Source organism: Sinocyclocheilus anshuiensis, unplaced genomic scaffold (genome assembly GCF_001515605.1).
Source record: "Sinocyclocheilus anshuiensis isolate Anshui unplaced genomic scaffold, SAMN03320099.WGS_v1.1 scaffold1319, whole genome shotgun sequence".
NCBI lineage: Eukaryota > Metazoa > Chordata > Actinopteri > Cypriniformes > Cyprinidae > Sinocyclocheilus > Sinocyclocheilus anshuiensis.
In genome coordinates, this window is record NW_015539910.1 from 232,181 (window position 1) to 248,912 (window position 16,732).

The window sequence follows — 16,732 nt, forward strand, 5'->3', positions numbered from 1 at the left end:
CTCTCTCTCTCTCTCTATCTTAGCGTATGCTCTTTGTGTCTCATTCTTTATACATTTGTGTGGAGTGCTCTTAAGTGGATTGCTGACTTCCACTCAGTGCCTGTTTCTCTCCATCTGTAGATCGCTCCCGTAGAAAACGATGACAGCTATGATGAGCTGAAGAGGGACGCAAAGACTTGCCTGTCCCTCATGTCTCAAGGTCTCCTCTATCCTGAGCAGATCCCTATGGTACTGAAGGTGCTACATGAGGTGAGGCCTCAGACACGCTAGACACGACCCCACATATCAGGACAACAGTTTGAAAGATGAATTTAATCTTGACTATTTTTTTTTTTTTAACTTTGGTGGTAAATGAAACTAAAACTATTAAAAACCGTTGCCAGTAATTGAAATAAAGCTGAAATAAAATAAAAAATATTGATGAAAATAAGAAATATTAGAAATATTACCTTATTAACTACCTGAAATAAATTGCAGTTGAAGTATTAAAATGATTGAAAATAAAACTGAAGAAATAATAAATTAAAGCTATATAGAAATATATTAAAACAACTATTAAAATGACAAAAGTACATAACTGATTTACTCAAATTAAAACAAAAATAAAAGCTAATTTAAATAAAATTCAAATAGTAATAAATAATCAAAATGCAGATTGATAACCCACCAATAATCATGATGTAGTGACAGTGATTAGTGCAGAGTACAATTAGCTGTAAATACTTTTGTAAATAATTACTCAAATTGTGGTTCTGGTTTTGATTTCAATGGTGACACCAGCATAGAAATATTCCTAATTCTGCTTTGCTGAAAACACAGAATTGTTGTAGACGCAACACATTGTCACTGAATGAGTATGTCATAAGTGACACTGATTATATAATACATAGGCATTTCAAATGCTGCACATTACTATTTCATGAGTTTATCATTTAATTATATTACTGTCTATTGTTGTAATATTGTAATATGTTAGTATCATCAATGATTGCATTCACTAGACATTTAAAAAGGGCATATCCAGTCAAATGGTGTACTTATTTAAAGGGGTCATATGATGCTGCTAAAAAGAACATAATTTTTTGTATTTGGTGTAATGAAATGTGTTTATGCGGTTTAAAGTAAAAAAAAACAACATTATTTTCCACATACTGTACATTATTGTTTCTCCTCTATGCCCCGCCTTTTTAGAAAGGAAAAATTTAAATCGCATCATATGACCCCTTTAAATCTAATCTTCTGCTGAAATCAGGCATTATTGGACTAGCAAATATTCATCCAAATATATGTTTAGTATTACATACAGTAATATCCCACATGCTTAACATGTCAATATATATACATGTATAGACTTTTTTTTAAATTTACCATTATTACCCAGTCCTAGTGAGTACTATATTTGCTGTGCAATCATAAGATTCTTATTTTTTCAGATTGCTGGCAGCAGCTCTTGGCATGCACGATTCTCAGTGCTAACATACCTCCAGACAATGGTGTTCTATAATCTGTTCACCATACTGAGCAATGAGCAGGCTGTTCAGGATGTGAGAGCACTGGTCATCAGGCTACTGGAGGATGAGCAGCTGGAGGTAGCTTTCGGGCCACACTGGCATCCTGGCATCATCATTTATTCACTTTTATGCAGCCTTGTTCATTAAACCTTCATCTCTGTGCCTTAGGTGAGAGAGATGGCTGCCACCACTCTCAGCGGCTTCCTGCAGTGTAACTTCTTGGCAATGGATGCCTCCATGCAGACTCACTTTGAGGCTCTATGCAAAACCAGATTACCCAAAAAGAGGAAGAGAGACTCTGTGGTGGACACTATTCCTTCAGTCGGTATGATCACGCTTAAATCACATGCAGTGCTGTGCTGTTTGTATCAGAGCCATGGCACAGTGCTAACATTGAATGCCTGCCAAATTTCAGAACCAAAGTCATTTAAGTTCAAGTCTGGTCTGAGTCAAGTCACATTCCCTCTGTCTAATTATTCTGCCATGAAAAGGCATGAAATGCCTGTAAATAAAATAATAAAAATAGCTCTAGTGTTTTATTTATGTGCATATTTTCTTTTTTGAATAAAACATTTTAAATATCCTTAAGACACGATACATTCACCTGATAAGCAAAACTCAGGCCAAATGCAATTATGTTCAAGATAAATTACAAGTGTTTTTTTTTTTTTGTAGTTTTTTTTTTTTGGCTGCTCTGGTGAATTTATCTTGTTTTAAGGATATTAAAAATTTTACTGGAAAACAACATTATTTTAAGAATAAATTAAAACACTATTTTTGAAAATTTTGTTTTCTAGTAAATCTTCTAAATATCCTTAAAACAAAATAAATCGGATTCTTTTTTTTTTTTCTTTTCTTTTTTTTCTGAAGTATCTGAATATCCCTGTGGATTAGAACAAATCTTGCATTTTCTTTAATATAGTTTTTCATTTTATTTGTATACAATTTTAAAAGACAAAATGCCTTAAGAATCATATTTATCTTTTTAAAAATGTTTTTATTTATATTTAATTAAAATAAAATTTAAAATAAGTACACAAAAATAAACTAAATCTGTTTATTCAAAATAATGATTTCTTTACATTTATAGGGATATTCAGATAAAAATAACTTAATCACTGTTTTTGAAATCATTTTGTTTTCTAGTAAATCTTCTAAATATCCTTAAAACAAGATGAATCTGATTCCTACTTTTTTTTTAAAGTATCTCAATATCCCTGTGAATAAAAAACTTTGAAAATTTAAAGTTTTCTACTAGATTTTCTTTTTATACTATTTAAAAAAAATAACCGCCTCAATCCTATTTATCTTGTTTTAAATACTTTTATTTATATTATTTACTAGAAAACAAATACAATTTTATTAAAATAAAATGTAAAATAAGTACACGAAAATAAACTAAACCTATTTATTAAAAAAATAAAGATAAAGAATTTTTTTTTTAATTTAAAGGGATATTCAGACACTTTTATTGAGGAAAAAAAAAAAAAGAACAGAATCATTTTGCTGTACTAAACCCATGTTTGTCTGTCCTCAGATCTGGTACGGCGTCATGCCGGAGTGCTGGGACTCAGTGCTTGCATCTTATCCAGCCCGTATGATGTCCCAACCTGGATGCCCCAGCTCCTCATGGACCTCAGCGCACACCTCAACGACACGCAACCTATTGAGGTACACCGGTCACATCACAACAAACACAATTGCTTTCTGTCTCCCTCTTGTGCTCTTCGCTCTTAGGGCCCATTAAATCTAACAAAAATCAATACAAGCCTCTCTCCGGCTGATTTAGATGACCGTGAAAAAGACTCTGTCTAATTTCCGCCGTACTCATCACGACAACTGGCTGGAGCACAAGCAGCAGTTCACAGACGACCAGCTCGTGGTGCTCACAGACCTTCTCGTGTCACCCTGCTACTATGCATAGACTGGTACGTTACAAAGACACTTGTTTAAAGGAACAGCTCATCCAAAAATGTAAAATTTGCTGAAAATTTACTCAGCCGCAGGCCATCCAAAATCTAGATGAGTTTTTTTCATCAAAACACATTTCGAGAAGTTTAGCATTACATTACTTGCAGTGAATGGGTGCCGTCAGAAAAAGAGTGCAAACAGCTTATTTTTGTGCTGTTTTTATTTGCTGTTTGAACTCTCATTCTGACGGCACCCATTGTAACTCATAAATGAAATCTGTTTAGTCTATAAAAACTGCTTAAATGCATGATCATGACCTGTATCTCTTTCTTTTCAGGTTGTGACAATGTTGCTGCAGGTTTTAGTTTAGTTTAGTTTTTTTTTATTTTATATTCAAATAAAATATCTTATGCATTCATGAGGGTGAGATGGGAGGACACAGATGCTCAGGATCTCTGCATCTACAGCAGAACCTCTCGAACCCAGACCCAGGAGCCCACTAAACCACGAGCACACACATGATGAGAGGAGGTCAGGAGGCACGTATAGGCACGAAGGAGACATGAGATGAGTGATTTAACGACCTAGACATATACTCTGTACGTACTGTTTGTATGTATATATCTAGCCCATATTTTTGCATTTCAACTATACTTAATATTTAAGGTTTACCAGTGCAGGAATGTACGGCCTGCAGTCTGTAATATTATTGTACAGATAGATTTTTTTCCTCTATAATCCTGTGTTGACATGAAGTGTGTGACGAAGGAAAGAATGCCTATGGATCGCCCCATAAATCCAACTCCAAAGCCCCCATGATGCTCTCTGGCGAGGTTCTCAGTGATCTGAGCATGTGAAGGTAGTCCAATGACTGAATCAGTTACGTTTAGAATTTGAAACCACTGAAGATTTAAGATTTTTCATCTTTTTAGCATTTTGTTTTCAGTAAACATTTTACAGCCTAGCAGCATGTGATTCTTGGTTAAGTGACATTTTTGGCACGCCAGCATCTTTTCAAGCTAAACCTCCACAGTAATCTGATGCGACAGGCACCTCGTTGTGTTGGCGATGGTTGCTCGACGCATCGGTAACTTGATGAAGAATATATTCGGGCCGAGCCCTCGTTATTTATCATCACATGAGGACGCAAGTCTGAGTACTGTGACGTTATTGTGGTATGTGTGTCATTGTCCTGTAGTTCTCTGCTCACATGCCATCATAACAGGGTTTTGTTTTGTGTCCTATGTGTTTGTGTGTTTATATGTGTATGTATGCATTTATGTACTGTACATATGCATTTATCTATGCATAAACGAATGACACGTCTTCTAGCGAGAGCAGCCAGGCAGTATGGGAGTTTGTGGAAGGCGGCGGGATACATGTGCATGTTTGTTTGAGTGTGCATGTTTGTAGTTTGATCGTGTTTTGAGCCATTTCTTACTGGCATGTGACAGAATCCAGGATTGATATTTTTTTTTCCCGTCACTCTTTTCTCCAGCCTCCGTACAGAAAAACACTTTAGATTGTCGTCTGAATCACACATAGAGCCAGGAAGGGCTTCAGGTTCTACTATGGTTAGCTCTGTTTTACATTTGAAAGTGTACATAACAGAAACATTATTTAGCTTAGTGCCAAAACTGCAGTGATTTTTCTCTATTTTTTTAGATGTTTGCTTTGTTTTACTCTCAAGGCCAATAAATGTATCGTTTTTAACAAATAAAAACACAAGGCCTATTTTTTCCCCACAATGTTGCATTTTTTTATTATTATTATTATTATCTGGGTCTCTCACAATAAATATGCCACCATTATTAAGTCATCATTATTAGCTAGTAACAGTGGTGAACTCAACAAAGATCCTGTACACAAAATGTTGTCAATACAATAGACTTGTGCTAGAATGGAGTTGTAACAATTCTGACATATTTTTTAAACAATAACTGATAAATTATGAATAAAAATAGATAAACTCAAAACTTTGCTTGGGTGAATCTCACACAAGATACATAGATAGATTTTTTTTTGTTTTGTTTAAATAACCACATTAAAGTAAAACATATTTTATTAAGTACAATGTTAGTGTGAATTTGGTTGGAAATGAAAGAGTTAATTGTCATTAAAATGTTATGCAATGGAAAATAATACTTTAAGGTTTCAAGAACGTGTTTAATTTGGTTTATTCAAATTATTTTATCTTTGTTTTAAATGGTAAATTGGTGATTTAAACATGTTTATGTTCATGAGATTCACCTTGCTATGGCTTATTTGAAGATTAGGATGGTAAGGAACTGTAAAAAATAAATAGGAAATGGCTTTGCAACATATTCAAGTATCCGGAGTAAAATTAACCAGCCTCTGAAAAATAAATGATCCATTCATTTACATTTTCATGGACGTAACGGTGTACATTATGTGCAATATACTGAAATCCTTTTAAGTTCTTGATTCATATCTCAAGGTATAACGTGAGACAAATGATGTGAAATGTCACATCGTAAAACCAAGTGCAGATTCAGTAGAGACTGCCATATATTAAATAATCCTATTTAAAAGCACAACAGTGGTTTAAGTACTGCTTATCTAACGCTTTATCAGGTAATCCCTTTTAACATGCATCGGATATCATCATCTATATATGGGGAACAAAAAATGGACTAAATTCCTGAGTTTTTTTAGAAGATTAAGGACAAAGCAGACTATAGCAGATCACTCCATCTCCTCCTGCTTCTGCAGCTCTTTCACAAGGCACTCCAAAGAGAACAGGTGATCGTCTAAGTCTTCAGGTATTAGCTGCCTGAGGGCTTGGGCGAGCTCAAACAGGTAATCTGTATTCTTGCCACTGGGGCCTACAGACTTCACAATCTGCTGAGCAATTGTCTCCAAAGGTGCTGGGCCAAGGTAATTTGGGTTGTCACAGGAGCCGATGTAGAGCAATGTGTCCTGCATTGGTTGGTGTTCTTCATCTTTGGGATGAAATGTCACTGTGATCACCCCATAGCCGCCTTTCTCTCTGTAGTCCAGATACTCTTTCACTTCCTTTTCTCTGCCTGATGGCAACTTATAAGCAACGCCCCATACACAGCCCTAAAAGCAAATAGAGAGTGAACGAACAGGGAAAAAATTGGTTGGATTACTCTCATTTGCATGTAGCATAAGACTTTAAAACATGTAAATGAAATATATGTATGTAAATCTCATATACTATCATTAAATGATATATCACAAATATAGCACTTAATGTTATTGTACAAAACGGGGTCTGAAACTTTTTTAAAACCATTAAATAAACAGTCAGATGTTGACTCGGAGGGTCAAAATAAAATAATTCATTTTAAAAGTAGTACAAAAATATTTAAGTGAATTAAATTAAATTTAATACAATTACAAATATTAAAGTGAATTAAAAGTAATCGTATAAATAAATAATACTGTGTATTCACTATTTAAGGTGGGATATACAGACATTTGATTTGTTTCAAACTAGCTTAATTTCATGCTGGGTTAATTATGTTTGATAATAATAGTTTATTTAAAAATTAATGAAAAAACAATTTTGAAGTGGAATAAACAATAAATAGACACTGTATACTGCGTCACCATTATAAAGCTGGATACAGACATTTTATGTTCAAAACTCATAAATATTTAACATTTCATGCAAGGTTAATTATGTTAGATAATTAATAATTTATTTTTTTAAAAAATGTAATATTGTGAATTATAAAAAAATGTTGACTGTATAGAAATACTGCAATCATCATTTTAAGGTGGGATACAGAAATTTGATGTTTAAAACTAGCTCCATTTCATTCAATGTTCTGTTATATAATTAACAGTTTATTTTAAGTATTAACTTTTAATATTATAAAATATTTTATTTTTAATACATTTTATCATTATAATTTATATACATTTTATGCTAGGTAATTATAAATGTAGTAGTCATTTATACTAGATAATAGTTTATCAAAAAATATATATAAAAAAATGTGTACCGCATTCGAGGAATGTAATGTGCCATATATCGGCTTTGTATTGGTTTTGAATCTTATAAATCGAGCAGTATTTAACAGGTTGACAGGCATTACCTCAGGGTCCTCTATTAATGTCACCACTCGCCCAGGCTGAAATAGAATCAGTAAGAAGTAGAAGTGTTAATCGTACTGAAGTGCTCTGTCATCCTGAAAGGTCACTATGACTGGGCACCTGCTGTTCATAAACTCTTGGGTCCATACCTTTCCAGGCACCCCGCGATGATCCGTACTTCCCTGCCAGAATCTGCGACTGAAACCTTTGACGAAACCCACTCGTTTCTCCTCGTATGGAAAGTCAACTTTCCAAATCAAAGATCCGTAACCAAAAACCCACATGCTTCCTGCTGACAGCTCACGGTGTGTCTGAACACATACTTCACTCATATATCGATGGACGGGGTTTTTAGGGCTCGTGCGCCGCCGACGAGTTTGGTTAGGTATGTTGACACCGTTGGCATAGGTGTGGACCATAGACTGTGGACACAACACAGTAATTAGTATGCTAAAGAATCCAAAAGAAAGTCATAACGTTACTTGCCAAGGGCAGATTCAGATCTAGCCGATTAAAATAACTGGCATCAAGTCTCATATCCGTTGCCTTTTGATTTACAAGCTGCCATACACACTGCGCGTTAGTGTTTATATATGCTTTCGCTAAAAATTAAATAAATATCAACGTTAAAAGCCGCACGGCATTACTTGAATGAACAGGGTAACGTTACTAGTAGAGATTATTTTTCAAAATAAAAGCCAGGTCACCGGCTTTAAAAATAAACCCTTACAAAATAATAAATAAATATACCATGATAACCAGACTATCCACTATTATATTAATACATTAGTGTAGTAATTTGCAGGATATTTGCAGTAATAACTGTAGTAGCGAAGGCAGTCTGATGAAACATACGGATATAATAGTTTTTTTTTTATGTAAAGGAAGTTACATCTGTAGAGCTGAGCATAAATAAAATTGCATTTAAAAATGTTATTTATTTATTTATTTATTACGTATTTTCATGAATAATATTAAAATTATATTTTTACGTTTTCTGACCGTGGGAACCCTGCTTGTTCAATAGACAAGCAATGCTTTATATCACGTGTGTTGTATATATTGCTGTCTTACGTTATGTAATTATATCTAATTAAAGATCTGAATGAAGAATTCTGAACAAAAATGACTAAGCTAGGTACTGTTAGTTATTGAATAATATCTCCTTATGATGACATGGTTTCCGTCTAGCGGGTGGATCAGCTGAAAATATGTCAAACAAAATATTGGGCTTGTTTTTATGATGGCGTTGTTGTTGTTATTTTTATTTTCTCTTATTTTTTTTATGGTCGGAACGAAACATTACACATACGTGTTCTAGCCGGAGCTCTGAATCAGCCAATCAGAAAACAGCATCGCCGGAAATGTCCATTAAATGTATCTTATCCTAAAACGAATAGAATAATGTGAATTCTGTCGTCACTTTTTCATGTGTGTACAGATGTTTTAGGCAATATGATTTTTCTTTTTGTTGTCTTGTGGACATATTCAAGATTCAAAGTGGGAAAGTCGAAGTAGATTACTAGACTAGTATACTAAGAGTGGCAGACACAGCTGTTAACTTATTTTGCAACCAAAGCACTGTTATCTGCCCAGCTTATCATAATTATTGGTGTAACCTATAGTGTGAACTTGACCTGGTTGTGCATTATAGAGGTTGAACCTGTGGCACTGCAGTGTATATTAGGTGTAATTTAAGACCTGGACCTGTCAACTTGCACTCAGTCACGAGTCGCTGTTTGTAAATGAGAGAACACGAACTCTTTCAGTAATGTTTGAGGGATAGTGTTGTGTTTTTAAACGGACAATAATCAGATGGACTTCACGGAGTGCTATGGAGACACCTGCTCAGCCGTCGCGCTGGCAGCCCGGGAGGGGAAGGGTCGACGGGTGCAGAAGCTCATCCAGAGAGGCTTCGCGGTGGATGTGAAAGATAACCGGGGCTGGAGCGCCCTGCATGAGGCTGCGGCGGCTGGATCAGCGGAGTGTGTGCGGCTTCTCCTCACTGCAGCCGGTAACAACTTTGAACGCGTGGAACATCATATAGAGTGAACCGTTTAGACAAGGGACGGACAGTTCACATAGAAATGCAAATTCTGGCATTTACGCAACCTCATGACGTTCCAAACCTGTGTGACTTTATTTAAGTAAAGCACAAAAGGACATACTTGGCAAAACGTTCACGCTGCTCTTTTCCATTGCTCATTTAATTATAAATGAATGGGGACTGGGTCCATCAATCTCAACAACAGATATAACTGAGCAAGAACGTTTATCTTTACCACTTGTGCACCATTTAGCATTTATCATATTATAGGATAGTTTTGTGTGTAAGAAATGAAAATGGGACAAACAAGTGATTTTTTTCTCTGAATATTATTATTATCGTTAACCAAAACTATTTTAAAACAATTTTGTAACTTGAAATAAAATAAAGATTAACTGCAATAAAATATTAAACACTTAAAATAATTTTATTTCATCTAGTTGCCAATGCCGCATTTCTAATTTTTGTTTAATTTCATTTGAAGTACTAAAATAACTAAAACTGTAGTTAAAATGAATAAAAACTACAGAGACGTGTTTAAAATAATGACAAAATGTATTTTGTTTTCACAGAAGAAACAATCGGTAAATAAAATCAATACAGTTTTTAATGAAAGGAGGATGAGTAAATGATGACAGAATATCATTTTTAGGTGAACTATTAAAGATCACCTGTAAGACCAATAATCAGAGCTCTTTTGACACATTAGTATGTTTAGTAATTATAAAACTGTTTAAGATACAGCACATGACTGTATCTTTTTCTCTAATGTGCAATTCATTAGTTGTATGTCCCTGTTCACTTCAGTCAATTGCGAAGACTACGTCAACACTTTGACGCATAACTCAGAGACTCCTCTTTATTTTGCCGCGAGGAATGGACACCTCCGGGCAGTGAAGTGGCTTATCAAGGGTGGTGCGGACATTAACAGGACAACCAATGAACTCTCCTGTCCCCTCTTTGCAGGTAAACTCAAAGTACCTAGGATCACAATCTCATATCATGTTAACCATGTGTATTTTTCCTCTTTTGAGTCTTATGTATTTGTCTCATTTTTTTGTTCCTAGCTGTAGATAGTGGGCACAAAGATGTGGTGGAGCTGCTGGTTGAAAATAGGGCAGAAGTCAATGGGACTTACTCTGTGTCAGGCTGGTCTTGTCTCCATCAAGCTGTTTACAAGGTTATAGCTTTAATCTACAACTCTGATTTAAGATTGATGTTTTGGAAACATCAAAAATTGCACACATACTACATTCACATGCCTTAAAATGTTCTGCAGCTCTTCTTACTCACTTTTAACCGTAAATGCTTATCAGCTAGTTGTCATCAGGAAAAAACACATCACAACAATCACATGATTACTACTTTTAAATGTATACCTCTTTCAATAAATGTTATACTTCTAAATGTTTAATTAAGCTTCAAATAATGAAAGCCCAAGGCCATTTTGCTTATTCTAATTTAATCAAGTTTTTAAATCCTACATCTAAGGCAGTTATCAAAGTCTTCCATTAAAAAGGTGACGAAATAAATATTTGTAAAACCATTTCCAGGGTCATACAGAGATTGTGAGGTACCTGGTGAGCATGTGCTCTCTGGAGGCAGTTGATGACTATGGGATCACACCATTATTTGTTGCTGCACAATATGGACATCACCAATGCTTAGAGATTGTTGCAAATGCCGGTGAGGACATTTCTTTAATGATTAACCCTGTACATGCTGCATTTAGCCAGTCATGATATGCTTCCCTTTTTGTACATTACATGCTTTGATCAATGTTCAGTGTTAAGTCTTGCAACATCAGAGTTATCGCTACTGTATCCACACTGCTATTCACAGTGACGCATTCTTCAGAGGCAGATTTTGAAGAGTTTGATGTAAGGGTCAATGCCATGCAGATCTATTAATTTATTCAAAAATGCAGTTCGTACGTACCGAAACTTGAATACAATAATATTGTAAAGACCCCTGCAGACCCTTGTGACTCTTTGTCCAGGTCAGTAATTCTCTGAAAAGAACAGATATTGAAATTCTTTATTAACATGCAAGGTTAGTTTATGTTGTAAAATGTCATGACTCCAAAAAAAAAAATGTATATAATACATTTTTTTAGTTAAATACTTTTGTTCAGCAAGAATGTTAAATTGATCAAACATGACAATAAAGCCATTTATATATCAAATTAATGCTGTTCATTCAAACTTTCTATTAATCAGAGAATCCTTAAAAATGTATCACTGTTACCACAAAAATATTAAGCTTCACAACTACTTAGTATTATACTTATTATAACTTATAGCTATTATTTATATTTTTATTTATATTTATATAAATTAAAAATTTACAATATTTAATATTTCTAAATTGAACTAATGATTTAATCTTACTTTTTACTGTATTTTTGATCAAATAAATGCAGCCTTGTTGAGCATAAGAGACTTCCTTCAAAAACAACAAAAAACCTTCCAAACCCACATTTAGTAGTGTATGTTTATAAATGTTTGTATTATGAAAAATATATTTTTGGAAATAATAATTAAAATGTGTAAGTTTTTTTTTGTGTGTTCCATTTTTAGAGTTATTATAATAACATTTCTCTTGAAAATACAAGATGACATTTCTAAAAACATGCCATATTTTTAAAAGATTAATTTTCTTTATGGTGGGCATTTTTTGTCATTGACCTAATTGCTTATTAAATGAAGAAAGCAGAAGCCACACTGCAGTCGAGTATAAGTTTGGTTGCCTAAGCACAGGTGGTCTTTGCCACAGGGGCGATTGTGAACTGCCAGGCAAACGATCTGGCCACGCCGCTGCTCATTGCCGCTCAGGAGGGCCACGTATGGTGTGTGGAGCTTTTACTGGCCCATGGAGCTGACCCCAACCTGTACTGCAATGAGGACTGCTGGCAGCTACCCATCCATGCTGCGGCCCAGTTCAGTCGTCTTAGGTATGGCAGTTCGGTCAATGACGTACTGGGTCTGTCAAATGGTTACGAAGACCATGCGACAGTTACTTAGTATAATGATAAACACATTTGAAAGCTAACCTTCTTAAAAGAGTGTAACTTTGGCCTTTATGAAATCAATTTTGTTAAACCGCATTAATCTGGATGCTCATCTCTTGTCGTTCTCTGTAGTATTTTAGAGAAGCTGATTCCGGTAACGAAGCGAGAATGTGACCGGGGCGAGGGAAAGGTCAGTCCAGTTTATTTGGCAGTACTTAGCGGACAAGCGGACAGCCTGCGGGCCTTGCTAAAGAAGGGCTACAGTCCAGACGCCCAAAGCTGTCGACAGTTTGGCTACAGCTGCCCTTTGGACATGGCTCTGTGGTGCAACTCTTGGAAGTATGACATAGATGTACACTTGTGTCCCGCTTTTTTATTTTAAACACAATCAGTTGGACAGTATGATGCAGTTTGTCCTGTTTGTCTCTCAGTTTGAACAGCGAGTGTCACCAGATTCGTGAAATCACTCTGATGCTCTTGGCAGCAGGGGCCCATGTGAGAATGGGCATCTATGCTTTTGCATTACAAGGCCACGTACCAGAGCACCTTCCCTTGATCTTAGAGCACGCTGGCCTTCCTCGGGGTGACCGACTCGAAGAACTGGCCCATAGAGCCATTGGTGAGATGCAGAGTGCATCTTTCTGGCTCCCCCTGCTGCTCAAAGCAGGATTTATCAAGAGTGGATTCACCATGCGTGCCTTTTAATAAATGATTGTGCTTTATTAACGTCAGAGTTAAAAAGCATTGTGTTAAGCTCTTCACTTCTGCCTGTTATGCTCTAATTGGGTGCAGGCTTGAAGAAGCTGAGAACAGAGTGCTTAATTTCTTTCTGGAGTTCATTAATTGGAAGACTCTGCCCTCCTCAATGCTTCAGATTCTCTCTCACCGTCGAGCAGATGGCACCTGGACTCCACGGAAGCATTTCGGTATGACCTGTACACTTTAAATCATATTAATGTATGTGTGGGTTTCATGACATTGTTTAGGCGTTTTTTTTTTATGTAGCCAACAGAATGTTGCATATATCAAATATTTACAATATATTCGCAGTTATTTTGTTGGTGATATGAAATTAAATGAACGGTTCATCCAAAAATGAACATTTTGTCATTTACTCACCCTCAAGTTTCTTTCTTATGTTGAAGATATTTTGAAGAGCCGAACAGTTGTTGGTCCCCACTGACTTCCATAGTAGGGAAAGAAATACTACTGAAGTCAATGTGGACCATCAACTGTTTGATTACCAGCATTCTTCAAAATATCTTCTTCTGTGTTTAACATAAGAAAGAAACTCATACAGGTTTGGAACAACATGAGGGGGAGTAAATGATGACAAAATTTTCATTTTTGGGTGAGCTGTCCCTTTAAGAAACACCGTGAATGATTTTTACTACACTTTTTATGTCCATTAAGTTTCCTAAAGTGTTTCTGCATTATAGTTGATAAGCTCGATTTATTTTTTGTTTCAACAAAGCAATTTAAATCCCACAGATTAGCCATTAACCCGCTCAAAATTTTAACAAAAATGTTTATTAAAATGCTTTGTTACGAATATCTGTTGGTAAATGTTGCAGTTTAATGCTATGTATTTTTATATTGTATAAAATATCATTCTTCCATGATTATTTTAACTATTTAATCTATGTAAAATAGATGGCTGATTGAAAATGTATATATATATATATATATATATACACACACATACATACACAGACACACACACACGCACAAAGGCTTCATTTATATTGTCAGAAATTGTGAAATATTTTAATTTAGTATTTTAATGTCATTTATGCCTGTGAAATCATGATACTTTTTTACAGGATTCTTTATGAATAGAACATTAAAAACGAAACAGCCTTTGAAATCAGAATTTCTTGTAACAATGTAAAAACTTTACTGTCACTTTTGATCAATTCAGTGCATCCCTGCTGAATGAAAGTATTGTTAAATGTCACCAATGATTTTTTTTGTTGTTGAAAAAAAACAGCTCCATTGTGTTACTGTATTCCATAGCTGTATCATCTGATGGGGTAAATGGCCACAGCTCAGTAACCTCTTGCCTTTGGTTCCAGAATCAGTCCCTGTCCTCACCCATCTGTGCAGACTGGCAGTGCGGGCAGCGGTGGGCAGCAGTGCTCTGTCTAAGACGTCCTTCATCAAACAGCTGCCCGTCCCCACACTGCTTGAGGACTACCTTCAGTTCAGCGACGTCTCAGGCTTGCTTACATAGCGGCCTGACTGTCAAGTGTGGCTAATTAAGTTATCTCAACTTGTTCCACTGCAGTATTTTGTATATAATGTTCATAAAATTTTAATGACTGTTCAATGACGCTGGACTCTGGCTCTTTTCATTACCTTGATATTTAGAAAATGTGGGAGGACAAATGGAGAATTCCACCAATTTATCTTCACTGTTCTGTTCCCCTCGTACACAGCTGGCCTTCATACTGAGTTGGTGTTGAAATTCACCTCTGCTCCGTGTCTTTGGTCTGCCTCGTTATCTTCTCTCTCAGCGGCTCTCCTCTCTGTCTGCCTCCAAGGTCACTCTGCCTCAAAGACGCATACTCTCTTCGAATGTTAATTGCCAACGCAGCCACACTCATTCAGAGATGCTACTATCTGCCTTTGGTCATGCTATTTATTTAACATTTTATGTTAACTTTTAGCAATGGGCATAGCACACCTTCAAAAACTCGCCATTAATTTAAAATCATCCATATCTCTGCGGCGCGATGCTCTCAACCTCTTGCTGCTTTGTGAATAGAGGCGTACCGTTATGAATAGGCAGTTAATCTGTTTCTGTTTCTGTTCACAGGCTCAGTGTTCCAGTATTTTTATTTTTTTCTGCAGTACATATCCTGGCAAATTGTCTTTAACACCTCTTTAACATCAATTATGGAAAGACCAACTGATGCTTGTGTTATTGTGTTACAAAAATCGTGTTATATAACGTCAAGGTGTTCCTACGGTGAACACCTATTTTTCACCTACAGTTCCTACGGTGAAAAATTTTGTTTTCAGAATTGTGATTTGCTTTGCACTTCTCGGCCACCGTATGTTCCTTATTTCCAAGCCTTTTCTTTTGGAATACTGTACCATGTGCAAACAGCAGGGGGAGAACACGGATAACTGACAGCATGCCCACCAGTCCAACCCACAGTACCTAGCAGCCTGACTACATGAAAGAGGGGAGCCATTTCTGCTCCCTCCCTGATATTTTGGATTCAGAGCAAACCAGAGGCTGTGTCTCAGCAACTCTGTGCCTTGTTCTAGACAATCAGGCCACCTCTCTGTGGGAGACTCTGGAAAGGCAAGGCATCAGTAATCATGTGCATTAAGCTTTTCTTGTGCTGCAGGTAAGCTCAGGTCCAACAGTTCGCCTTTGATTAGCAATCAGGCTTTTGAAATACAGCCAAAGGAGTGACTGACTGACTTTCCGTCGTTCTTTCATATTTGCACATTCTTTTTCATTTTTATAAAACGTATTAGAGTAAAAATAGAATTTTGGATTGTTCAAACCTCATTGAGGAAAATCTTTTAATCTTTGGATATATTATGTACAGGTGCATCTCAATAAATTAGAATGTCATGGAAAAGTTTTCAGTAATTCAGATTTTATATAAGGAAATACTTTTCATATATATATCATGTGTACATCTATTGCTAGTACATACTGTACATGCATACATACAGTATGTATACATATATGAATGTATGTGGTTATACAGTATACACAAACACAAGTTTTTAATGTTTTTTAACATGGCTGGCTTAAAATGAACCCACAATAGGTTATAAATAAAAAATCAGACACATAATTACTAGAGGCATGAGCAATAATAAAAAAAGGTGAACATTTATTAATAAGCTATTTAAAATGTTTATTATTTAATTATTATTTTTATTAATAATTAAGAACTTATTAAGAAATGTTCATTTATTGAACATATTAATAAATGTTAATTTCCAACCTACTTTGGGTTCATTTTAAGCAAGTTAATTTTTTTTAGCAATAGCTGAGTTAAATAAAACTACCCAGAAGGCTGGGCCAAAACAATCGCTGGGTTTGTGTTTAACTCACCATTTTTTAGAGAGAGAGAGAGTGTGTGTGTGTGTGTGTGTGTGTGTGTGTGTGTGTGTGCGTGCGCGCGCGCGCGCGCGTGC

At 35.6% G+C, this 16,732-nt stretch overlaps 3 protein-coding genes across 3 annotated transcripts in view; 2 read left to right on the top strand and 1 right to left on the bottom strand.

Moving 5' to 3' along the window:
• Window positions 1-5,140, top strand: part of LOC107686372 (proteasome activator complex subunit 4B) — a 44,267-nt gene extending 39,127 nt beyond the window's left edge. Inside the window, exons 41-47 of the mRNA XM_016483339.1 lie at window positions 1-24; window positions 121-249; window positions 1,434-1,589; window positions 1,680-1,836; window positions 3,049-3,182; window positions 3,301-3,439; window positions 3,760-5,140. The exon at window positions 1-24 is cut by the window's left edge and continues 262 nt beyond it. Coding sequence (XP_016338825.1) covers window positions 1-24; window positions 121-249; window positions 1,434-1,589; window positions 1,680-1,836; window positions 3,049-3,182; window positions 3,301-3,435 — 735 coding nt within the window. The 3' untranslated portion in view covers window positions 3,436-3,439; window positions 3,760-5,140. The remainder of the gene's footprint in view (window positions 25-120; window positions 250-1,433; window positions 1,590-1,679; window positions 1,837-3,048; window positions 3,183-3,300; window positions 3,440-3,759) is intronic.
• A 26-nt stretch (window positions 5,141-5,166) lies between these two features.
• On the bottom strand, window positions 5,167-8,180 carry LOC107686371 (putative glutathione-specific gamma-glutamylcyclotransferase 2). The gene is made up of 3 exons (XM_016483338.1): window positions 7,658-8,180; window positions 7,511-7,546; window positions 5,167-6,506 (listed from the first exon to the last, which is right to left on the bottom strand). The coding sequence occupies exons 1-3, from the start codon at window positions 7,925-7,927 to the stop codon at window positions 6,129-6,131; spliced, it is 684 nt and encodes a 227-aa protein (XP_016338824.1). The 5' UTR covers window positions 7,928-8,180; the 3' UTR covers window positions 5,167-6,128.
• Window positions 8,181-8,843: 663 nt separating this feature from the next.
• Window positions 8,844-15,512, top strand: LOC107686373 (ankyrin repeat and SOCS box protein 3-like). Its single transcript, XM_016483340.1, has 9 exons — window positions 8,844-9,522; window positions 10,363-10,521; window positions 10,623-10,735; window positions 11,109-11,241; window positions 12,331-12,508; window positions 12,698-12,904; window positions 12,997-13,257; window positions 13,358-13,491; window positions 14,641-15,512. Exons 1-9 carry the CDS (start codon window positions 9,324-9,326, stop codon window positions 14,796-14,798), a joined length of 1,542 nt encoding a protein of 513 aa, XP_016338826.1. The 5' UTR covers window positions 8,844-9,323; the 3' UTR covers window positions 14,799-15,512.
• Window positions 15,513-16,732: the final 1,220 nt, after the last annotated feature.